A 25,328-nucleotide genomic window follows, 5' to 3' on the forward strand; every position below is an offset into this window, starting at 1 on the left:
GCGGCGTGTGAATGCAGCCATATCAGCGGCGTGTGAATGCAGCCATATCAGCGGCGTGTGAATGCAGCCATATCAGCAGTGTGTGAATGCAGCCATATCAGCCATGTCCAGCACCTTCTACAGCCCAGTGGCTGACAGATCACTAGGAGATCTCCCCACACCTCACCCCTTGTGGTGGCAGCAGTTCACAATGAATGGCTGCCAGGGTAAACAAACAATGCAGCCCTAGCAACGTGGTGCCGGTTACCAGGGCGCTGACCTATTGTTAGCCGTTACATGTGGCCAGTGTGCAGTGCGGGAGCCTGGGGGCAGGGGGCGCTGCAGCTGCTCCACGTTTCTCGGGCCCGCCCTGGTCTGCACTGTTAGCAGACCCTGTGACAGCCATCTGCTACGCCCGCTCCCCGCCTCCTGCCACTTTATTTCCTAAAAACAAACGCCCTCCTGCGCGGCATTTCCTCGTTGATAGTCCGTGAATAGTGTGTCACGGTGCTGCTTAGCAACAGCACAGCCGCTTGTCAGCGGTTGGTCACCCGGCCTCGTGTCTCCGCCTCCTTCCCCGAACTCTGTCACCGGCGCCCGCCTCCTATAGTCAGACGGGCCAGTCCGGCTCCAGCAGTGGCAGCAGTTTGAGCGCGTGCGTCCGCCACCCAGCCCGTCCGAGGGTCGGTGAGGCGTGTGGGCGGTGTAACGGCGTCTCCAGTGTGTGGGCGGGGCCGTAAGTCCAGGGGGCGGGGCCTGGGCTCCCTGCTGCTCTCCTCCCACACTGACTCCCCGGGGAGTTCGCCTGGGAGCGGAGGACGCATCGGGGCTACCCGTGCTGTGCGAGCGAGAGACGGGCTCGGGGATGCCGGGGCGCTGCCGTGCTGACCGGAGAAGAAGCTGGGGAGCGGAGGTCGTGGAGACGGTGGGGGATAACCAGTCCGGAGTTCAGGTCTCTGCTCCCCACTGGCCTCTCCCTGCTCAGCCGCCATGTTAACGAGGAAACCCTGTGCTGCTGCAGCGGTGCATCCGTCCGGTAAGAGCTGAGCCCGGAGCAGGGGGGGCGGTAGCTTTGTCCCTCCCGGACCGTGTAAGCCGGATTCCTCCTCGGAGACGCGCCGTGTGTACCGGGATCTCCCATAGATGCGGCTGGGGCCATGTCCTGAGCCACCCTCTCCAGACGTGCTGCTGCAGGCCCGCGGACAGCGAAGGGTTAAGCCCCTTCCCCCCGCTTTGTCTGCTCGCCGGCCGCCTGTCTGTACGGGAAGATCCTGAGGCACCGGCTGTCTCACCGGGAATCCCATGCCGCTTCCCGGACCATAACGTGTTAATGGTTGGCGAGTCCGGGCTGTGGTAACAATGGCTCCCGGGTAGTACAGGGGACGGCTGGGCTGCCGGTCTGCACGGGGAAGCCGGAATCTACATGGCAGGGAGCGGCCGTGCGGTCTGTGCTGTACCGGGGATCAGTATGGCTGCCGGTACACAGGGCACCTCCACATGGATACTGTGTATGGGGGCACAGCAGCAGGCTATGGATACTGTGTATGGGGGCACAGCAGCAGGCTATGGATACTGTGTATGGGGGCACAGCGGCAGGCTATGGATACTGTGTATGGGGGCACAGCGGCAGGCTATGGATACTGTGTATGGGGGCACAGCAGCAGGCTATGGATACTGTGTATGGGGGCACAGCAGCAGGCTATGGATACTGTGTATGGGGGCACAGCGGCAGGCTATGGACACTGTGTATGGGGGCACAGCGGCAGGCTATGGATACTGTGTATGGGGGCACAGCGGCAGGCTATGGATACTGTGTATGGGGGCACAGCGGCAGGCTATGGATACTGTGTATGGGGGCACAGCGGCAGGCTATGGATACTGTGTATGGGGGCACAGCAGCAGGCTATGGATACTGTGTATGGGGGCACAGCAGCAGGCTATGGATACTGTGTATGGGGGCACAGCGGCAGGCTATGGATACTGTGTATGGGGGCACAGCGGCAGGCTATGGACACTGTGTATGGGGGCACAGCGGCAGGCTATGGATACTGTGTATGGGGGCACAGCGGCAGGCTATGGATACTGTGTATGGGGGCACAGCGGCAGGCTATGGATACTGTGTATGGGGGCACAGCGGCAGGCTATGGATACTGTGTATGGGGGCACAGCGGCAGGCTATGGATACTGTGTATGGGGGCACAGCGGCAGGCTATGGACACTGTGTATGGGGGCACAGCGGCAGGCTATGGATACTGTGTATGGGGGCACAGCGGCAGGCTATGGAGATTGTGTATGGGGGCACAGCGGCAGGCTATGGAGATTGTGCATGGGGGGCAGCGGCAGGCTATGGAGGTTGTGCATGGGGGGCAGCGGCAGGCTATGGAGGTTGTGCATGGGGGGCAGCGGCAGGCTCTGGAGGTTGTGCATGGGGGGCAGCGGCAGGCTATGGAGGTTGTGCATGGGGGGCAGCGGCAGGCTATGGAGGTTGTGCATGGGGGGCAGCGGCAGGCTATGGAGGTTGTGCATGGGGGGCAGCGGCAGGCTATGGAGGTTGTGCATGGGGGGCAGCGGCAGGCTATGGAGGTTGTGCATGGGGGGCAGCGGCAGGCTATGGAGGTTGTGCATGGGGGGCAGCGGCAGGCTATGGAGGTTGTGCATGGGGGGCAGCGGCAGGCTATGGAGGTTGTGCATGGGGGGCAGCGGCAGGCTATGGAGGTTGTGCATGGGGGGCAGCGGCAGGCTATGGAGGTTGTGCATGGGGGGCAGCGGCAGGCTATGGAGGTTGTGCATGGGGGGCAGCGGCAGGCTATGGAGGTTGTGCATGGGGGGCAGCGGCAGGCTATGGAGGTTGTGCATGGGGGGCAGCGGCAGGCTATGGAGGTTGTGCATGGGGGGCAGCGGCAGGCTATGGAGGTTGTGCATGGGGGGCAGCGGCAGGCTATGGATGCATTCACACGTCCTGTAAAATTGTCCAAACAATTAGGGAGTGTCACTGCTAGGGGATCCGTGCCACAATCCTTATCCGGATCGCGGCACGGATCGTATGAATAAAGCCTATCAATGATCTGTATGGGGCATAGCGGCAGTCAATTGATATTGTGTATAGGCCAAAGCGGCAGTCTATGGATGTTGTGTGTGGGGCACAGCGGCAATCTGTGGGTTGTCTGTATAGGGTAGTATGACAGGCTTCGGTGATCCTTAGTTGGGTGTAGAAGCAGTCAATCTGGATCCTGCCCTGGGTGACATGACAGTCTGTGGAGGTGCAGCAGCAGTCTATGGCAGTTATGTGTAGCGCTCAGTAGCAGGCCTATGGCTCCTGTTCCCTACAGTACAATATAGTCTCTTTATTTTCTACACAATACAAGGGCTCCTTAATGTCTTCCTTAGGCTAGATTCACTGTGTGCTAAAGGGGTTATCCAGTGCTACAAAAACATGGCCACTTTCTTTCAGAGACAACATGACTCTTGTCTCCAGTTCAGGTACGGTTTGCAATTAAGCTCCATTCACTTAAACGGAACTGAGCAGAAAAACCCCGCCCAAGCTGGAGACAAGAGTGGGTCTGTCTCTGGAAGAAAGTAGCCATGTTTTTGTAGCACTGGATAACCCCTTAAAGGGGGTGCCTTCACACGTACCGGATCCGCTGCGAGTTTGCAGCGAGATCTGCTGCGGATCCTGGTATAATGAAAGCCTATGGGTGTCACATACCCACAGCAAAATTTTCATTCCGCTGCAAATGTGACCCAGCCCCTTTAACCCCCGGCTGCCAGCAGCCTACATTAGCTGTTTGGCGCCACGGCTGTGGGAGCCTCACACAGTCGCTGTGTCGAGCAGGTAGCCCTAGACCATACATCACCTGCTTCAGGCTCCTGCTTGCTTCGGAGCCGGCGGGGAGTTAAAGCGGCTGGGTTACATATTCGCAGCGGAATGAAAACTCGCAGCGTAAAATCTGCTGTGGATCCGGTACGTGTGAAGGCACCCTAAAGCAGTTTATGGCGGGCCGCACTTCACACACTTCTAGCAGAAGTACCACGCTTCTCCATCTAACTAAATCCTGTAAAGAAAAACATGTACTGTGCAGCAGTGGCTTTCTGGTTATATCTCTTTTTAACCTCTTAAGGACACATGACGTACCGGTATGTCATGCGTCTGCAAAAGGTGTTCAGAGCAGGGCCGCGCTCTGAACCGCCGCGTTCGCCGTGCCCGCTAATTAAGTAATGGGAGGCAGCTGTCAAAGTTGACAGCTGCATCCGATCACTTGTATGCAGCAGTCCCTGGTGTCTAGTGGCGGAGATCGCCACCCCCCCCCCCCGTTGCAATCTCCGTGTCAGTTACCTGCCGGGGTCCTCGGTTGTTTTCGGCTGCAGCAGCTGAAAGCAATCAAGTGCCTATCTCATCGATCTATGCTGTATAACTATATACAGCATAGATCAATGAGAGATCAGAGTGCATATACTAGAAGTCCCCCAGGGGGGCTTCTAGTATATGTGTTAAAAAAAAAAAAAAAGTGTTAATAAAAAGCCCCCTCCCCTAATAAAAGTTTGAATCACCCCCCCTTTTCCCATGTAATAAATAAATAAACATATTTAGTATCGCCGCACGCGTAATCGCCCGAACTATTAATTAACCACATTACTGATCTCGCACAGTAAACGGCGTAAGCGCAAAAAAATCCCAAAGTGCAAAATTGCGCATTTTTGGTCGCATCAAATCCAGACAAATTTTAATAAAAAGCGATCAAAAAGTAAACATCATGGCGCCCCATAGACCAAAGGATAAAAGCGCTATAAGCCTGGGAATACAGCGAATTTAAGGAATATATATAATCGTAACGACTTGAGGAACATGCATAACAAGTCAGTTTACCCCAGGGAGAATGGCGTAAAAACAAATACCCTCCAAATAAACAAAATGCGTTGGGTTTTTTTTTGTTTCAATTTCAGCACACTTTGAATTTTTTCCTGGTTTCGCAGTGTACTTTATGCAAAAATTCAGCCTGTCATTGCAAAGTACAATTAGTGACGCAAAAAATAAGGGCTCATGTGAGTCTCTAGGTGGAAAAATGCAAGTGCTATGGCTTTTAAACACAAGGAGGAAAAAACGGAAATGCAAAAACGAAAATTGGCTCCGTCCTTAAGAGGTTAACCTATATGTTACAGATACTACTGTGCTGTATGTGTCTAGTGTGTGCCTATGACAGATAACTCGGGGACAGCTCACATGTATGGGCCTGACGGACATTATTAAATGAATCATGTTCAAGAACTAAACACTATAAGCAAGATTTCTCATTCTGCCTAAAAAGTGGTTTGCTTTGCCCCTAGCAACCAATCACAGCTCGGCTTTCATTTCCCCAGAACTAATACAAGGTACTGGTCTCACGAGTCCTTTTCTGTTTTAAGTGGCCTGTGAAAGAAGCTCACCAGGCATGGGAATTATTGTGACCAGTAACCTTTATTAGTTCTGGAGAAATGAAAGCTGAGCTGTGATTGGAGCAGAATGATAAATCAGACTATAGTGTTTAGTAGGTATTGCTATATGTTCTGTACATTGAGACCTTATTCACATGACCTTAGTCTGCAATTGTGAACAGAGCTACAGATCCATTAGCTTGAATCGCCATGTTCATGTGTCCTAGTATGAACCTGCAATTAGACACAAAAAAACCCATGCAATAAGGACATGTGAGTCCTAAGTGTGCTATATATGTTTGCAATAACCACATTGAGTCATGGTTTTTGTCTCTTGTATTTTAGGCAGAGGAAGTGAAGGTACTAGTCAACTGCAGGCGTCTCCGGCCTTACCCCGCTCTGCAGCTGGTACAGGGCCACCATCACCAGTATCATTGCCACCCTTAAGAACCAGCAACGCAACACACACGGTGAGAATCTTAATGGCCACTTCTTATATTAAATGACTTCACCAGCCTGTTTTCTGTCACATTCCTGGTCCGTCTGTAAGGGTCTTCTTGCCTTCTAAATTCAGCTAAGACATTAGTATTTATAGAAATAAATGTGCAAGGTACAGTCAAGGTGACAGCCAAGCCGCAGATTTATCTCCTTTCTGCTGGGGAAGGCTACAAGACTGATATAGTACAGTACGATATAGTACAAATACATGTTCAGTACAATATAGTACAAATAGTGTTTGCATAGCTAGTTCTTATTTAGAACCACTTAGACACATTTTCTCATATGTAGCTATTTCATGAGAATTTGCACTTTACCTTGTATGAACCTTCTAAAACAGAAACAATTGGCAGCTGAAGTTATATTTTAGCAAGTATGCCTTGTATTATTTATTAGAGAATGCAGTGTTTAGTTTTGTGTGCTGGGTCGCATGCAGTCATATCATGTGGCGCTTATTTCACACAAACAGCTCAGTTCTAGGTTTTAGTGTATAGCAGCTGTTGGATGCCCTGGGTGCTGGCAGGACAGGTGGCTGACAGCTGCTCACTATTCAAGCATTTTAGGAATAAAATGTCAGTACCAGTTTCTGCTGCTTAATTGTCATCTTCATTAACCGAGTGGGTTATGTTTCTTTCTGCCAGTTTTTCTTTTAACCAAATCTGGTGACCCTTCTCTTTTATTTTTATTCTTGCATTCTTAAATATAATTGAAGGATATGGTTGAATATATCTATTTATTTCCTCGTTACCTTCTTGTGCTATTCCCTTGCCTACCTTTATTATACCCCTAAAATGTACCTCTAGTATATCACCACAATAGTAATTTCTCTAATGTAAGTGTATTGTGAATTTGGTGCCAGAATAGGCCCACCGCATACAGTGCATTTTTAATGGGAGCGATCCAGTCCCATACAATTACATGAAGTTTGGTCTCAAGGGGCAGAAAATGAATAGACAGTCCCTAAAGGGGTTATCCAGTGCTACAAAATCATGGCCACTTTCTTTCAGGGACAACACGACTCTTGTCTCCAGTTCAGGTGTGATTTGCAATTAAACTCCATTCATTTCAATGGAACTGAGCAGCAAAACCCCACCCAAGCTGGAGACAAGAGTGGGGCTGTCTCTGGAAGAAAGTGGCCATGTTTTTGTAACGCTGGATAACCCCTTTAAAATTAAAGTGTTAGAAGTAGAAAAATTTGAGTGTAAGGATCTGACCGGGCTTAATTGTGACTGTTAGGCTACTGGGTCAGATCATGTAGAGGGGGGGCAGGGGGTGTTTCTGGTATTCAATGATTACTATCTAATATAGGTGGTCCAAGGAAGCAAAAACTGTTAGGGTATGTTCACACGGAATCCCGCTTGCCTCAGTGTGTCGATGGAATGCCTTCACTACCTTCCAGTCAGAAGTGTAGTATTCCGGGGGTGCCTCGGAATTCTGCCATTTTTACACAGTGTCAACAAATCCTTACAGGGTTGTGATTATTCTAGACTCAAAGCCCTACAGTGGATATGTTGGTATCCGAAGTTGGCATGGGGAGAAATGGCATCAGGATGCACTATGGGATGAAGGCAAGCCGCTGGAGAAAGTGTACTGCTCTAAGCAATTGGAAATCTTGGTTCCTGGCATTCATGTTGCTGTTGCTTTGACATCACGTACCTAAACATTTTTTTAGACCAAGCACACTCCTACATGATAATGGTATCACATAATACTGATATATATAATAGCTTCGATACAACAAAATTATTTAGGAATAGTTTAAGGAATGTGACAAAAGATTCAGGGTGCTGACATTGCCTCCAAATGTCAGTCTGACTGAGCAATTGTGGGATCCATAAAGACCACATGTCACAGTTTATATTGTTTAGAGAATCAGCTACTAACGTCTTGAGTCCATCCCTTAAAGGGGTTGGTCACTTTATTGTACAACTGTTCAGTGTCCCATATTAGTAAATATATGCACTGCATTTACTGACAGCAGCTCCTTGTGTGCCTTGTAGAGCAAATATCAGACTCCCCTCCTGTCTGTGTCGTCCTGCTTTCAATGTTCAATGGCAACCTTGTCAATAAAATGTAGGAGCATGTGACCATGCCCCTCCCTCTGTTTCCCCCATAGTCATAAACAGGCTCAGTGGAGGACCCAGAGGGAGGGTTAGGGTAGTGCAATTTGTGTATATTTTTAAAGAGGTGCTTGACTGGTATTTATTTTTAGAAAACTGTGCCGAAATGTAACCTAATATATGATATGGCATACCTTCACTGTCCCGAAGCTGCATCTCTTATTCAGTTTAGTCATGTCTGACCATCTAGTGTGGACTTATCATGGAGCATGTCCCCAGATGCCAGTGTCTTTAGTTATTTAGGCCAAGAAAAAAGGCAAGGAAGTTTGGTAGCAATCATCTGTCTGTTACTGCGACATTTAACATTCTGCTAGATGGGTAGTCGTAACATATATTTCTACATTCCCTGTTGTGGCATTAGACTCTTTACATCCATATGTGCTGATGGCAGGGTCTGATGTGTGTCATTTTATAGCTATAAAGTGTCAAGCTGCCCATTGTTTAAAACTTCTATAGGAAACTTCAACCCTTTATGCTTCACACACAGTTAAAAATATACATTGATGCATATCCGCCAGGCAGAGGACAGATGGACACTCTTAGCCTCTGATGATTGAATGATTGCCTTCGCTTGTTTTGAGCTGAAGCAAGATATGACCTTACCCCTAATGTTGAAGTGGCGAAATATATTTAGCTGCTGGACTCCCCACAATCAGCGGATCACAGGATGACGCTTTCTTTGAAGGAGGAGTTGTCCCAATGGGATAGCCCCCTTTCCATGCCTTGAAAGGAACAATGGTTTTAGTTTTTTTGACTGTAGAAGCAGATCTATAAGTTGTAATTTCATCTTGTCATTTGCCTGGTGAAGGAATGCAAACAATGTGTTAGAACAAGAATTACTCCAATTATGACATATTTTCTGAAATAGTTTAAAAAAAAATTGTTAACATATAATGTTAAAACATTTAACATTGTGTTTTTTAGATTGGAGGCAATAAGCACACCATGAATGAACACCTGCACATTGGCAGCCATGGACAGATTCAGGTTCAACAACTATTTGAAGAGAACAGCAACAAAAGGACCGTTCTGACGACACAACCCAATGGGCTCACCGCTGTTAGCAAAACTGGCTTACCTGTTGTTTCAGAGAGACAACTAGAAGGAACACATCGTAGACAAGGAAGTTCTAGCTCTTTGAAATCTTCAGATGGGACAACCAAAGTAAAGTCCTCTTCATTAACTCCCGAGCAAGCAATGAAGCAATACATGCAAAAATTGACAGCATTTGAGCACCATGAAATTTTTAACTATCCCGAGATTTTTTTTTTGGGTCCAAATGCAAAGAAACGTCAAGGTGTGATTGGTGGCTCAAATAATGGTGGCTATGATGATGACCAGGGTTCATATGTGCAAGTGCCACACGATCATATTGCCTACCGGTATGAAGTTCTTAAGGTGATTGGCAAAGGAAGTTTTGGGCAAGTTGTGAAGGCTTATGATCACAAACTCCATCAGCACGTGGCCTTAAAAATGGTAAGGAATGAGAAACGCTTTCACCGTCAAGCTGCAGAAGAAATACGCATTCTAGAGCACCTAAAGAAGCAGGATAAAGATAACAACATGAATGTCATCCACATGTTGGAGAACTTCACATTCCGTAATCATATTTGCATGACGTTTGAGCTGCTGAGCATGAACCTGTATGAGCTCATAAAGAAAAACAAATTTCAGGGCTTCAGTCTCCCTTTAGTCCGTAAGTTTGCGCACTCAATTTTACAGTGCTTGGATGCTTTGCACAAAAACAGAATAATCCACTGTGACCTTAAACCTGAAAACATTTTGTTGAAGCAACAGGGTAGAAGTGGCATTAAAGTAATAGATTTTGGCTCCAGCTGTTATGAGCATCAACGTGTGTACACATACATACAGTCACGCTTCTATCGAGCTCCAGAGGTAATACTTGGTGGTCGCTATGGCATGCCTATTGACATGTGGAGCTTGGGTTGCATTCTTGCAGAATTGTTAACTGGTTATCCACTTTTACCTGGAGAAGATGAAGGGGATCAGCTTGCGTGTATGATTGAATTACTAGGGATGCCATCCCAAAAACTGCTGGATTCTTCTAAACGAGGCAAGAATTTTGTCAGCTCCAAAGGTTATCCACGTTATTGCACTGTTACAACTCTACCAGATGGATCTGTGGTACTGAATGGTGGGCGTTCTCGAAGAGGAAAACTAAGAGGCCCCCCTGGGAGTAGGGACTGGGTGACTGCATTAAAAGGCTGTGATGACCCCTTGTTTCTTGATTTTCTAGCGCAATGTTTAGAATGGGATCCTGCTTTGCGCATGACGCCCAGCCAAGCATTACGACACCATTGGCTACGTAGACGCTTGCCAAAGCCTCCAACTGGAGAGAAGGCCACATCCAAAAGAATAACTGAAAGCTCTGGTGCTATAACATCCATTTCTAAGTTACCTCCCACATCAGGCTCAGCTGCTAAACTAAGAACTAATTTGGCCCAGATGACTGATGCCAATGGAAATATTCAGCAAAGGACTGTATTGCCAAAGCTTGTTAGCTGATGTAAACAACTTTCTTTGAACACCTTGTTGAGCCTTACGCAGACAGCTCAAATTCGGGATATTTTTAATGGCTCCATTTATATCAACTCTTTATCTAGGCAGCCATTGTAATTTTTTTTAGTAACAATGCAATTTTGTATTTAAACATTGGGGACGATGCTTTAAGGGTTTTATTATATTTTAAGTATACCATTTATAGTTGGCTTTGCTTAGGAAGTGTCAAAATCAGTGGCTGGCCACTGACTATTGGTTGACTGTTAAACATAACTTATTGTTTTTGGAAGGTTTTGCCACCATTCATTTTAAAGTTGTGACCATAAAACTACAGAAAAAAAAGAAATCTAGCCCTGTATTTAACAGTTTAATTCTTAATGCATATGCGGTACACAGAGGGAAAACATTTCCTGTTGGGTGTGCATTTTAGAGTTGTTTTTTTTTTGTTTTTTTTTTAATGAACAGTTGAACAAGTTGCATTGAGCAAGCAACTTGAAAGTATGATGGAAAATGAACCAGAGAATACATATATATATATATATATATATATATATATATATATATATATATATATATATGACTATATATAATCTAATAGGTATTTAGGGTTTGTCAGGATTAGACAATTCCTTTTATTTGCCCAACCCACCCCACTCTAAGCACCCAGACCAGAACACTCTGGTCTAAAGTCTTCTATGTAATGGATAGTACAGGGCATCTGGGGCAGTAAACACCAGAGGGATTCAAAGAACACTAAAGAGAGAATCCCTGTGTCATGTACCCACCCCTGAGGACCAGCGCTATTCACGGCACAGTGTAAGTCATACCTGAAATATTTAATATTTATTTACCTATTGCACTTGGCTTTGGAGGAATGGAGGCGCATGGATATCGGTGCCCCACGGTTCTTAGTTCCAGCATTAGACATTTGCATTGTCATTTCCACATGAATGCTTCCAGTAGTAGAGTGGGTATTTTTAACGTATTTTATGAGTGAATACACCTGGTTGGTAGTATACTAGAAGGGCTGTCCAGATTTGTAATATTTTAATGGAATAAAGAACAGTGTTTGACTGTTAAATGTTTTTAATTACACTGTAGACCTCCAGTTCAGATTTTTTTAGTAACACTTAAAGCATGGTCTCCCAATACCGCTAAAACAATCTGCTGGTTTTCCCGTTTCTTGTATTCCTTTGGTAAAGGCAACATTCAGTCAGCAGGGGCAACGTAATGTTTAACAGTTTGTTTTACAGTGTTTGTAATCTTTTCCCAGATAGAATTGTGTTGAACCCTTTTTCCAGAGTAAATATTCTATAATATGAAGAAAACCTTATCCCTCTTCACTAAATATAGGAATGTATTTATTATAGAAGGCTATTTCTATATATTTAACAGACAGAATATCCACACTGGTAATTGCACATTGTGTTTAGTGAAGACAGAACCACTGGTCATCACGGACTTGGCCAGCAGTATACTGACTATGTATTCTATACGCTAATTTAAAGATGAGCCCATTAATATGTTGTATGTCTCCTGTGCCCACTGGGCATTGAATGCACTTACTTTCTCATCTGTTTTTTTTTTTTTTTTGTCTGTAGTTTGGAGTGTTGGAATTCTGCAAAAAAATTATAGCAGATTAGAGAAATATGCCTGCTTTTTTTTTTTTTTTTTTTAAATATATATAGAAACAGTGCCACTCTTGTCCGTAGCCTTTTCCTGGTATTGCAACTTCATCCCATTGACGTAAATGGAGCTGAGTTGAAGTGCAAGACATAGCTTGTGGATAAGAGTGGTGGTGTATCTGCTACAAGGCAGCCATGTTTTTTTCCGATGGTATTTTAAATCCTATAATTTAGGTGGAGTATGAGAAGTGAACAAGCCTCTTTATCTTGAATGATGTTTCCTTCCATTTTTTTGCTATTACACTTTTCACATACAGCCATGAATTTTTTTTCTAGCTGCTCTCTTATTTGAATCATTTTGTAATGTTAAGAGAGAAAACTCTAAGCCTGTTGAGTTTAAGTTTGTCATTACTTTCTTAAGGGCTCAAGCGACTGATCTGCTGTAGGTTGTCCTGGAAACAATATTGCGTCTCACAGGTTCCCATTGTCGAGGGACATCTTGACTATTTCCAGCAGTCGTGATAGCACAATGGGTTGCTGTTTCTTTGGTTGCAGTCTTGTTTGGATTGGTTTCAGAAACCCTTTGGGGCTTATTGAACACATAAGTGTGTTGAAATTGAAGTGCAACAACAGAAGGAGTTAATGTTGACAATACCGGATAAATTGTGCCCTTTGTGAACCACGTGCCTTTTTGTTATTGATGCCATGCTGGGCATGTTTTGGCCTCATATTTTACTCTGACAGTAAAGGCGTTTTTATTACAGAATAAAGCTACTTGTCTTAAAATCACCATCCTACTTCGAGGCCTTGCAAGGAACTATAACGGTAATATTGTTTTTCTCATCACTGACCAATCAGACTGCAGGAACATACTTCCATTGAAGGTTTAAGGAAGCTCTGAGTCAATCAACAGGTACAATATATGGTTTACTGGTCTCTTGCATTTGTACACCAACCCTTCCTTTTTGTACAAGGTTTTGTTATGCTAGACTTAGTGGGAGATCTTTTTTTTTTTTTTTGTAAGAATTACCTCAAGAAATTTTCATTTTTTTTGTGTGTTCAATCCCAGGGCATTTGGTAAGAACCAAAGTGCATTCCTTTTCTAATAACCTGGCGTAATGAATAGAGCTGGGGACTTTTACTAGGTGCAAGGCATTTGAGCCTGTTTTCATGTATGACCTTGGAGTGCACATGTTCTTACTTTGGGCTGTACTGTAACCCAGGTGGACATTCAGTAAGTCTAGTATGCTTATTCTAAAGGTTTCCAGCAAATGCTATTCCATAGGTTACAGTATAGCCCCTTGATACACGTTTATCATAAACATGACAATGTGACTTCTATTTTATTGAAGCTTTTTACATCTTGGCAGATATTTTGTTCTGAAGACTTTTAATGTGAATGCTCACAAAACCGCTACTATTGCCTTGGTATGTGGTTATTCATCCGAGTCTGCCTGCATTCTAAATGGAGAACGTTTTATTGAGTGATCTAATGCAAGAGACATGATAATTGTCCTGTTCCTTATGAGAGGTCTTTAAAGCATTCTCCTTTTGGGATTGATAGTAATAACCACTGCTTTAGGCCTTCGCTTTGCTTCTCAAGCAACATCTTAGACATGTGACTGTAAAATGCTGCAATTGTGTGTACTGATAATATGTGAAACACTTGGATTGAATGTGGACTTGTGTATATTTTGTGTACATTTTCTGTGAGATGCTGCTGGCTCCTCTTTACAGATGTTCTAGTGGACTAGAATCAGTGGCCAGTTTTATAATACTGTATGTATTGTACAGCAGATGACAGAAGTATGACTTTCTAGTGAATATTTGTTAAATTTTATTGTTGTGGCCAGAGATCATTTCAGAATAAAATGTATGTCCCTTTGCCTTTATTTATTTGCCTTTTATAGCTAAACCTTGGCTTTTTTCCTTACATTTCCTAAGTTGTTTTTGCAAACTCTTTTAGTGATGTAAAAAGTTGAACTGCAAATCTTGATGGCTGTCCTTGGTGGCTTTTTCCCCACCCAATCAGCTTGATTGATAGGTCTCTCCCTGTTTGGGTTTAGGGAGATATCTGTCAATCAAAGCCAGCAAGGGAGACAGAAGCCACTGCTGGGAAACATCCTGATCACTTGTGATTCAGGGAGCATGAAAGTGATGACAGGTTCCCTTGAAAGGATCTCTAAAATACAAGCCGCCTTGCTGCTCTTGTTCAAGACAATAAGTGGTCTGTTTACTTGATTCTTCGTATGTCCATAATGATTAAGAAAAAAAAATATCACTAAAATACATTTTGCTGTAAGTGCCAGCACAGATGGCAAATCCAAAGGTCCATGTATCCTAGGTTCCTGGTCTATTCTCTTTTTTTTTCCACTAGAATATATTTATGGCTTATCAGTTGGATATGCCATAAATGTCTTGAGGGGTTCCAAATACCAGAACCAGAAAATTGGGGCGTCAGGTTCCACATTTCCGTCAATTTTTCCTTAGGAAAAGATTGATATGAAGTCCATAGCTTAGGCTGGGTCAATAGTGCCTTCTGCCTCTACATCACCAGTATAGTACAAAAGGCCCATTCACTATAATAAATCGAACACAGTCTACTAATGCTCAATATATACTTCTATTTTGTGGGACTAAAAAGCATTGTTTGCTGTACCTTTTACATGCAAAATGATGGTACATGTTTGTAACTGGAGCAAAGTAAGAGAACCACTGTGGTATATGTCAGCATCCTTTTATTGGTATAGTAGCACAGAATCACGTACAGACTCGCTGCGTATTTATCGCTGTGAGTTTCTCGCACAAAAATCCACAGTGATACTGATTGCTATCAAGTCAATGTATGTGTATTCTTGCTGCGTGCTTGGTGTGATTTTTACATGCGAGTTTTGATTTTCACATGATTTTCACAGGCAAGTTCAACACCACAAAAAACGCAGCTACTTTCATGCGAGTTTGATGCGAGTTCTGTGCGAGTTTTATGCAGCGAGTCTGTACGTGTGAACAGACCCTAAGGGTACAAACACACACACACCGTATACGCAGCAGATTTGATGGTGCAGATTTAATGCTGTATTCAGTTATTTAGATTAATCTGCGTATCGCAGCAGAAAATACGCTGCATATACGGTGTGTGTGTTTGTACCCTAAAATCAATTTGTCTTAAATGTTATCATTAAATATTAAAGTGTCAATGTTGTCATAACTTTCAAAATCTAAATCAACAGTAGATGTGATATGAAGCAAGTTTGCACTATGCATTTATTTATTTTCTGCGCACAGGTGGTTTCAGCCGGACAGGATGTGGATGGATGGCGGAATCCGCCCGTGCATAGAAAGGAGTCTTATGGTGCAGACAGAAATGGGTCTGAGCTGTGGAATCATCAATGGGTTTTCCGTCAGGATTCTGTAGTGTGCACGTACCCATAGTGATTTGTTGATGGGTTGTTAGGGTAGCCAGAGGAGAAAAACTGGAATTACTCACTGGTAATAATCAGTCCAACAAGCAAGCTGGACCAGGCACTACTGATCCTGCATATACTGTCACCTCAATAAGACACGTTTCACACACACGTCCTAGCGGTGCTCTGTTATATAATAACAAAAATCCAAATTCGATAAAGGAACGGGCACTCACCCATAAATGTGTAATCTTCTACAGTTAGTCATAAAAAAAACTCAGGGTGAGGGAGCATGGCAGACAGGTCTCAGCGAAACACGTTTCGTGTTACTCAAATGCTTCCTCTGGCTGATGATTGAATACTCACTGGGTTTTTATTACACTTTATTACTTTGTGCTGGGCAGACCACCCACTGTATTACCTTCCCCAATCACCTCAAGTTACCTGGGGTCTCCTACTGCCCTCCAGCCAATCCCTTTGGTGACTGGAGTCAGTAGGTAATAAACCCTAACAAAGGCAATATGAAGACTATCAATCCCATAATGCTCCACTAACTTGGCTCATCCTTGAGACAGGATGTGAGCCCAGCTGGAGCTCATTAACCAGCCAGCACACTGAAGTTTGTCAATTACCCTTTAACAATAGGAAAACAATAAGATACATGATGATACATCATGTTTGTCACATCACCCTTTTCCTACTGGCTAATAGAGTATTGATAAGCGACTCTGACAGCCCTCTGTCTAGTATAAGTGGTCTCTCAACAGCCAGGCTGTCAGATGAAGATTCTCTGATGACTGATGAAGTACTGGTCCCTGGAATAGGAGACTCAAGATCTCTGGAAATATCCAAGGCCTGGGCACTTAAAGTGATGCTGTCACCACCTTTTTGCATTCTGACTTCTCTACACTGGTTTAAAGGGTAAATTTAGCAGTTTTCATACCTTATTTTATATCTTACGTCATGATCTTTTATCATCTGCAGATTGTGTCAAGTGGGTGGGGTGTCATGGTAACAGCGCCATTTAGCTCCACCTGTAGTGCACCAGTAGGCCCCACCCCTCCATTACATTGACACACCACATAGACCTTTAGGCCAGCCTGTTCCAATGGGGCTCGAGGGGCGGGGTCTATGTGCCAACGATGTAACTGAGGGGTTGGACCTATGGTGGCGCTGGGGCGGAGCTAAGTGGTGCAGTTGCTGTAAAGCCCTGCCCACTTAGCACAGTCTGCAGTTGATAAAAGATCACTTTTTACTTGAACAAGCACCATGACGTATGATATAAAATAATGTATGAAAACTGCTAAATTTTCCCTTTACACTTGTTTTAGAGAAGTCAGAATGCAAAAAGGGGTGACAGTGTCACTTTAAAGACTCCTGAGCAAAGTAAACCAAACCCTTCTGGGCCAGAAGGGCACTACCATTATGTTTCAGGCCTTCCTCAGAACCCTGAGAATCATACGAATGGAGGGGGAGCATATAGTAGCCCCCTGCTCCAGCTCTGGGTGAATGCATCGACCCCCGACGGGAAGTCCCTGAGATTCAGAGAATAAAACCTTTCTGTTGCCCCAGGTAGCTAATGAAAGGAACTCCCCACAGTGTCATAATCTAATAGAAAATTGAGGGATTCAGGACCCATTTCCCCTGATTAAAGAACACCCTGCTCAAGTAATCTGCCATCACATTCTTTGAATACTGAGTTATGGTGCGTTCACACCTACAGGATCTGCAGCAGATTTGATGCTTTGTTCAGTTATTTAAATGAAATCTGCTGCAGAAAATCAGCTGCAGATCCTGTAGGTGTGAACGCACCATTAAGAGCTGACATTGACTTAACCCTGCCCTCCACAGTCCCCCACCCTGCACATTCCCCACCCAAATCTGTTGCAGAACATCTAGGCTGTGTTCACACATTGCAGTTTCATTGTGTTACTGAATTATTTGCAGTACTTTATCATTTCATTGTGGTCCTACCCGCACAGTTATTCTCTACCTGTAACGCTGATATTGGAATGAATTAAATTACTTTTTTTTTTTCTTTTCCTTTCCACACGCAAGCATCTTTTATCTTTGAAGTTGATTCCCACAAAAAGGACTTTATCCGATATTATCTTACATGGGATATACTGTTTATGCCTTGTTTTTTGTGCAGGTGGGATTGGCAGTGTCGGCTCCTATCCTAGCATTATCTATTTGTGTTACTGCATCATTTTTGTGCAGATACTGCAGTACTGCAATGACACTCCAACATGTGTGAACAAAGCCCTAATTTCTCTGTAGACTTTTGCACAATCAGCGAAGTTGAAATACCTGCTTCTGGCCGGTCAGAGATGGTGAATTACGCCCTGCCCTCTCTCTGCATTAGCAGCCTGTGCCTAGCAAATACACACAATGTGAGACAGAGACATGGAAGATTTGTCTCCTAAGGCTATGTGCACACTGAGGAAAAGGCGAGGAATTCAGCTTGAAATTCAGCTTGAAATTCCTTCTGTAAAATATGTACAGAGCAAAGTCCCATTGCGTTCAATGGGTTTTCTGCTCTGTTGTTCACACTGCAGAATTTCCGAGCAGAATTTTCTGCTGTAGATCTGCTAGAGGAATCCTATAGAAGTCAATGGGGGGCTTAAATTCTGCTTGAATTCTGCCTGAAAACTTTCTGCTTCAATTCCTCGACAATTCCTCAGTGTGCACATAGCCTAAGGTGGGAGAGCAGTGGGAGCAGGAGATATTGTGAATTGGCACAGAGGCCATTTTTCCTCACTTCCTGGATTTCTATCAGCTACCAGTGTGGCAGAACCGCACAGATACGGTAATACATTGTATAGACACATCTATATAACTTTTAATGTACTTTTAATAGAAAACTAGTTTTCCTTATCCGGAGTTCCCCTTTAAAGGCTCTGACCGGTCTTCTATGTTTCTATGTGGAAAGTCTTGACAGAGCTGTTTAAAGTGACTCTGTGCCCACAATCTGACCCCCCCCCCCCTTTCCCAAACCGCGTGTACCTTCGGATAGCTGCTTTTAATCCAAGATCTGTCCTGGGGTCCGTTCAGCAGGTGATGCAGTTATTGTCCTAAAAAACAACTTTCAAACTTGCAGCCTCCTGCCCAATGGCCGGGGCTTAGAATGTCTATGCATTAGGGCCCTAATCTACGGGACGGTTATCGTTTAGATTATCGTTAAGTCGTTCAAATCTAAGCGATAATCGTTCGCTTGACTAGCAGTCAACGATTAACGACCGAACGAGAAATTGCTGATCGCTTACTAAGACCTGGAACTACTTTTATCGTTGCTCGTTCGCAAATCGTTTGCATTAAATAAGATGTCGTTCGGTCGTTTGCAGTAGTGACGAACGCAATAGCGTCGACAAGACTACTGCAAGAGCGATCATAAGTAATGATTATCGTTCCATGTAAATGGTTGAATGATTTTAGGTCTTTCGCAATATCGGTCGTTTGAGATAGTTTATCGTTAACGATTATGCGAATGATAATCGTCCTTTGGAATAGGGCCCTTAGGCTGGCACAACCTCTCTGTCCCTCCTTCCCACCCTCCTCCTCATTAGGAGTGCTCCAAGCAGATTCATCAGCTGTGTGAATACTGAACATGGGCTGGATCGTTAAGGCAACTGTGCAATGTTCAGACAGGAGAAAATGTTCCAGTGGCATTCCTAACGATGAAGAGGGTGGGGAGGAGAGACAGTGCAAAGTTAGGGCACAGATATTCTAATGGTACTTTTACACGGTGCGATAATTTGCCTGATCGCACGATTAACGATTTTGAATGAACAATGTTTTTTTTCTAACGATCAGTGTTTAGACGGAACGATACATCGTACGGAAAATTCGCTATGCGATCGTTTTGCGATCATTTAAGCCTATCTCACACATAGGGGAAATCGTTGAAAGAATGTTTACACTGAACAATCTGCGAATTTTTTGCGAACGATCTACGATGATTTGTGAACATGTTGAAAGATCAAAATGAACGATTTTTTGCTGGTCGTTTGATCGTTCGCTGCGTTTACACGTACGATTATCGTTCGAATTTGACCGTTATCGTGCAAAAACGAACGATCAATCGTCCCGTGTAAAAGTACCATTAGCCCCGGCTGTTGGGCACAGGGCTGCATGTTTTAAAAGTTGTTTTTTAGGAGAATAACTGCATCACCTGCCGAACAGACCGCAGGAAAGATCTTAAAAGCAGGTACAAGTGGTTTGGGGGGACAGATAGTGGGTACAGAGTCGCTTTAAGGGGGACTACATACTTTTTTATGTTATGGCTGTGTTGGTGTATATAGACACAGTTTGTAGGTTTATAGCTTTATAGCCCTTTATTTCTTTTACTGTTGTCATTTTATCATGTGTTCCAGCTAATGCACCACATGGTGTTTACGGAGGGTGCATTATCCTATGATTGCCTTTTTCCGGAGCAGGCTGCAGCTGCATTGTCCTTTGGTTTCTGCCTGTCACAAGCGATCATCTTTTGACTGTGTAAACTGAACAGCTGCTCCTGTGGTAAACATGTTCTATTGCTTTGTATTTCTATTAAATTAGCCATCCTCCACCGATTTTACATTCATGCTCATAGATTACTGCCCTTACAGTAGAAGCCATGTCATTCACATGATTTAACTGAAGTGGTCAAAGATTATCTTCTTTTTCATAGTATTGTAAGGGTGCGTTCACACGTACAGGATCTGCAGCAGATTTGATTAAATTTGCTTTGAATCTTCAACTTCAAATCTGTGCCATTAAATCTGCTGCAGATCCATTAAATAGCGGCCGCATAGAACCTGTCAGTTCACACAATGGAGCGTGCGGCTCCGGCCACAAGCTCCATTGTGTGCAGCGGGGAATTCGGATGCTCCCGCGTCCGCATTCAGCAGAAGTGAAGATCATTCGGCCTGTACTTCAGTAACACTGGCTGTTCTGTGACCCAGCCGGGTCACAAAACGGATGGTTTTATACGTTGTGTAAACATGGCCTAAAGATATCTATTGCACAGTTAGGAAATGTAACACAATCAGTTTATTTATATTTTTAGAAGGCTGCTTCTGTGAGCTATGGACATGCAGATTTTTCTTTTTCCTAAATACCGATCACTTGCATTGTAGTGTAGCTAGTTGCAAATCTAAAAGAGAAATGACGCATATGTATGTGGCTTTAGCATCTTATTATGCCTAAACAAGGAAATGTATTTTCTTCCTTGGGAGGTATGTGCCAGCAGTATTCACAAATCTTATAGGCTTCAGAGATCAAATACAAAATTCATTAACCCCTTAAGGTCCAAGCCAATTTTCGTTTTTGCGCTTTTGCTTTTTCCATTTTATGTTTAAAAGTCCATAGCGCTTGCATTTTTTCACCTAGAGACGTATATGAGCGCTTATTTTTTGCGAAACCAATTGTACTTTGCAATTACAGGCATAATTTTTCCATAAAATATGTTGTGAAACCGGAAAAAAATCATTTGCGCTGTCAAATTGAAAAAAAAAACGAATTTGTTTTGATTTCGGGGAGTTTTGCATTTACGCCGTTCGCCCTATGGTAAAACTGACTTGTTATGCATGTTCCTCAAGTCGTTACGATTACAACGATATATAACATGTATAACTTATATTGTATCTGACGGCCTGTAAAAAATTCAAACCATTGTTAACAAATATATGTCAGTTAAAATTGCTCCATTCCCAGGCTTATAGCGCTTTTATCCTTTGGTCTATGGGGCTGTGTGAGGTATCAGTTTTTGCGCCATGATGCGTTCTTTCTACCGGTACCTTGATTGCGCATATACGACTTTTTGATCGCTTTTTATTAAATTTTTTCTGGATTTGATGCGACCAAAAATGCGCAATTTTGCACTTTGGGATTTTTTTGCGCTTACGCCGTTTACCGTGCGAGATCAGGAATGTGATTAATTAATAGTTCGGGCGATTACGCGCGCGGCGATACTAAATATGTTTATTTATTTATTTATTAATTTATATTTATAAAATGGGAAAAGGGGGGTGATTTGAACTTTTATTAGGGGAGGGGATTTTTTATTAATAAAAACACTTTTTTACTTTTTTTTTTACATGGACTAGAAGCCCCCCTGGGGGGCTTGTATATACATAGCACTGATCTCTCATAGAGATCAATGCTGTGTATATACACAGCAAAGATCCATGAGATCGGTCATAGATTGCTATGGCCTGCTGCAGGCCATAGCAATCTACTGCCGAGCCGGGATCAGCGTCATTCCGACGCTGAGGCCCGGTACGGGCAGAAGAACGGATCTCCCCCCCGTGATCGCATCGCGGGGTGAACGGATGGATGTCTCGCTCAGCCAATCAGTGCGCTGCCCCGAAAATGATTTGCAGCAGATTTCGCTGAAAATTTGCACCGTGAAATCCATTGCAGATTCAGTGTTTGTGTTTCTACCCTAAGAGTGGGTTCACATGTACCGGATGGCAGCGGATTTCACGATGCGAGTTACTGTAATTTTGTATAGGTTTACATACTCGCATAGCGAATATTCATTACACTGCGAGTATGCAAAACCCTATCCCCCTTAACACACTGTGGCCCGGTGCATACTTTACCCATTTGCGCTCTGGCCTGCTTCTGTGGCTCCCGGCTCCCTGACGTCCCGCTCAGTCAGTCGGTGCACTGTCCCACCGCAGCCACAGATTGGCTGAGCGGGACGTCAGGGTGCCGGGATCCACAGAAGCAGGCCGGAGCACGGACAAGTTAAGAGAAATGGTGATTTACATACTGACAGTGCAATGAAAATTCCCCTATGAGTATGTAAAGCTATACAAAATGATAGTACTGGGAAACGCAGCGATGCCGGTGTCGTTTTTGTACATTGTTATGGGGGCTACCATCTTACCTCAGCTATTTTTAACAGCATTTAGTGACATGCTTTACATGCAGACTCATGCACATAGCCGACTTAGGGCTAATTCACACATCCGTTGTTCTCTCCGCAATTGCGGGCACACAATTACGGACAGAACATGAAACCAATGTTATCCTATGGCCCCGTTCACACGTCTGTACGTGTATACGGGGCCGCGATCCGTGCTGCAAAAAAACGGACATGTTGTAATGCGGACCATTTTTTTGCGGCACAGATCGCTGGTGTAATGATGTGTGAACGTAGTGCTCCATGAAGCACGGAGCACTACGGATACACATACGGTAGTGCGCTCCGCGGCCACGGACTGCACTACGGGTGTGTGAATGTGGCCTTAGTCTGTTCCTTTGAGATCAATGTGAAACATTAGTGAGTGTACTCTGTTACCTTTCATGAAGTCATTCCACAGGGAGCTACTGTTGTCTCCTCTATGTACTTGTGTCACATGTCACTGCAAATTAGAAAAACATGTCACAAAGAATATATATTCCTAAAAATATGTTTACCATAAAAACATTATTTAAACAATAACTCATTTTCTGATGACACATTCCCTTTAAGCTACAGTCCCGCATGGCAATGAATGTGTGCAGCAGAAACCATGCCACCCAATTCTGGCAGCATTGCATGACCACTGGTGTGTGCATGGGGGCATGGTTTCTGCTGTATGCATTTATCGTCATGAGGTAATGCAGCTTAATGCCCTTTATACAGAATTGTACAATAATGCTTCAACCAAATCACCATAAAGTAGCCACTGCTATTACTTTGAGTGAGTTGGGCATAATTGGGGCAACTCAAGAAAATCCTGAGCTGGCATGAAAATTAGGTACATGATATAAATGAGGAAGCCAATACCTCCTAGTAGCTGAGGCTGGTTTGTGCTACACAGCACAGTATGTGATGAACTTTGCTCCCTTTATCTAATTTTTGCTAATCACTAACCCATGCATTGTGTTTACATAATGTGTTTCAGAAGTGGCCGCTTCTCACAACTTAAAGCGGCACTATCAGCAGGTTCTTCCCAGAGATAGTGGGCTCTTTACAAGAAGGCTGCGCAGGGAAGCTGTCCCATAGGAGACGGACTGCTTCCGGCGCATGTGTGAATTCCTGGGCCGCCGCTGATACTCCTGGAGGTCCCTCAGCAGGGCCGGACTGGGACTGAAAATCGGCCCTGGCATTTCAGAGTACATAGGCCCACTTACCGCACGGCGTTTGGGGAAAATCCAGCCATTTTTAGGGTGCCTTCACACCTACCGGATCCACAGCGGATCTCACTTCGGTATCAATTCACCCCTATGATAGCACATATTCCCAGCGGGATTGACATCTCGCTGTGAATATGTGCTTTAACTCCCTGGTGCCCGCAGCCCCGCCGCCGCATCCCCGGCGCATCCGCCCGCCCCCAGCCCGCCGGCACCCGCATCCCGCCGCCGAGAGCATACAGTACCTGCTCGGCGGCGCGGCTGCAGTGAGGCTGCCGGCTCTGGTCCCGCTCAGGTCAGCTGAGCGGGACTGGAGCCTGGAGCCTCACTGCAGCCGCGCCGCTGAGCAGGTAATGTATGCTCTCGGCGGCGGGATGCGGGTGGCGGGGGGCTGGGGGTGGCCGAATGGGGGGATTTGGCCGGGATGGGGGGCATGCGGGATGCGACGGCGGGGCTGCGGGCCCCAGGGAGTTAAAGCACATATTCACAGCGGGATGTTAATCCCGCTGCGAATATGTGCTATCATATGGGTACATTGATACAGGATCCGCAGCGGTTCTCGCTTCGAATCTGCAGAAGTGAGATCCGCTGTGGATCCGGTAGGTGTGAAGGCACCCTTAAGGCTACGCACAACCCCTGCCAGTGTAGTGTGTTCCTAAAGTTATATAGCTGCCAGGGCATACTGGGAGTTGTATTTTGTAATCTATGGGGTTGGGGTTTACATTTTTTTTTTCATGTAAAATGAACACCCCAGAAATATGGAACAACCAACCCTATAGATTGGGAACTACAACTCCCATCATGCCCTTCATGAACTTATGGGAGTTGTAGTTCTCACAACAAAATACATACTCCTGTATTTTGTAGGGAGAACTACAACTCCTAGCAGTTCCTGAAGGTTTATAGCTGTCAGGGGAAACTGGGAGTTGTAGTTCCCAATCTATGCCCTGACAGCTATATACCTTCAGTAACTGCTGGGAGTTATAGTTCTCCCTACAAAATCCTTTTTTATTTTTATTTTTTATTTTGTTGGGAGAACTACAACTCCCAGCAGTTCCTGTAAGCTTATAGCTGCCAGGGCATGAAGAGAGTTGTAGTTCCCAATCTATGGGGTTGGGTGTTACATAGGTCTGGAGAATTCATTTTACATGAATAAAAAAAAATTTACACCCAACCCCATAGCATGCCCTGACAGCTATATACCTTCAGTAACTGCTGGGAGTTATAGTTCTTTTTATTTTGTTGGGAGAATTACAACTCCCAGCAGTTACTGAAGGTATATAACTGACAGTGTCAGGGCATGCTGGGAGGTGTAGTTCACAACTTTTATTATAATCTTATTTTTTTTTAATCCCAGGGGTAGTGGCCCAGCTTTCACACTACAGTTTTTTTTATTTATACTTGCTCATTTTTACTACCTGCTGGCTGCCTCTCTGTACAAGCTCTGCTCGCTCCTAGTACTGCTCCACCTCACAGGCCAGGCGGGAATCAGCTAATGGCGGGCGCCTGGAACAGGATCAGGGGCGGGGGTGGTGCTGGGGAGAAGAGGGGGCCCATGGGAATGTGAGGGCGGCGTTTAGGAAGTAAGGGCAGCGCTGGGGATGTAAGGCCAGTGCTGGGGATGTGAGGGAAGCGTGGAGGAGACGTAGGCATGTGACATCACAGTG

General features: G+C 44.8%; 1 protein-coding gene and 1 long non-coding RNA gene across 3 annotated transcripts; one reads left to right on the forward strand and one right to left on the reverse strand.

Moving 5' to 3' along the window:
* Nucleotides 1-293: 293 nt before the first annotated feature.
* DYRK2 (dual specificity tyrosine phosphorylation regulated kinase 2) lies at nt 294-14,043 on the forward strand. Of its 2 annotated transcripts, none has more exons than XM_069974872.1 (3): nt 294-1,015; nt 5,734-5,858; nt 8,931-14,043. In XM_069974872.1, exons 1-3 carry the CDS (start codon nt 970-972, stop codon nt 10,530-10,532), a joined length of 1,773 nt encoding a protein of 590 aa, XP_069830973.1. In that variant the 5' UTR covers nt 294-969; the 3' UTR covers nt 10,533-14,043. The 2 variants fall into 2 exon arrangements, with proteins under 2 accessions (XP_069830973.1, XP_069830963.1); XM_069974862.1 differs by lacking the exon at nt 294-1,015 and adding an exon at nt 5,028-5,117.
* LOC138795587 (uncharacterized) lies at nt 8,576-25,328 on the reverse strand. The gene is made up of 3 exons (XR_011363634.1): nt 25,080-25,328; nt 22,844-22,907; nt 8,576-8,805 (listed from the first exon to the last, which is right to left on the reverse strand). It is a non-coding gene; the product is annotated as an uncharacterized lncRNA (long non-coding RNA).

This window comes from Dendropsophus ebraccatus, chromosome 1 (assembly GCF_027789765.1).
Source record: "Dendropsophus ebraccatus isolate aDenEbr1 chromosome 1, aDenEbr1.pat, whole genome shotgun sequence".
Classification (NCBI taxonomy): domain Eukaryota; kingdom Metazoa; phylum Chordata; class Amphibia; order Anura; family Hylidae; genus Dendropsophus; species Dendropsophus ebraccatus.

Bases quoted from the DNA above. Each gene is read 5' to 3' on its own strand.
- DYRK2 (XM_069974862.1), top strand. From the start codon at position 5,051: ATGGCTTTTAAACACAAGGAGGAAAAAACGGAAATGCAAAAACGAAAA. The intron at 5,118-5,733 runs GTTAACCTATAT...CTTGTATTTTAG, and splicing joins ATTGGCTCCGTCCTTAAGAG to GCAGAGGAAGTGAAGGTACT. The intron at 5,859-8,930 runs GTGAGAATCTTA...TGTGTTTTTTAG, and splicing joins CCAGCAACGCAACACACACG to ATTGGAGGCAATAAGCACAC.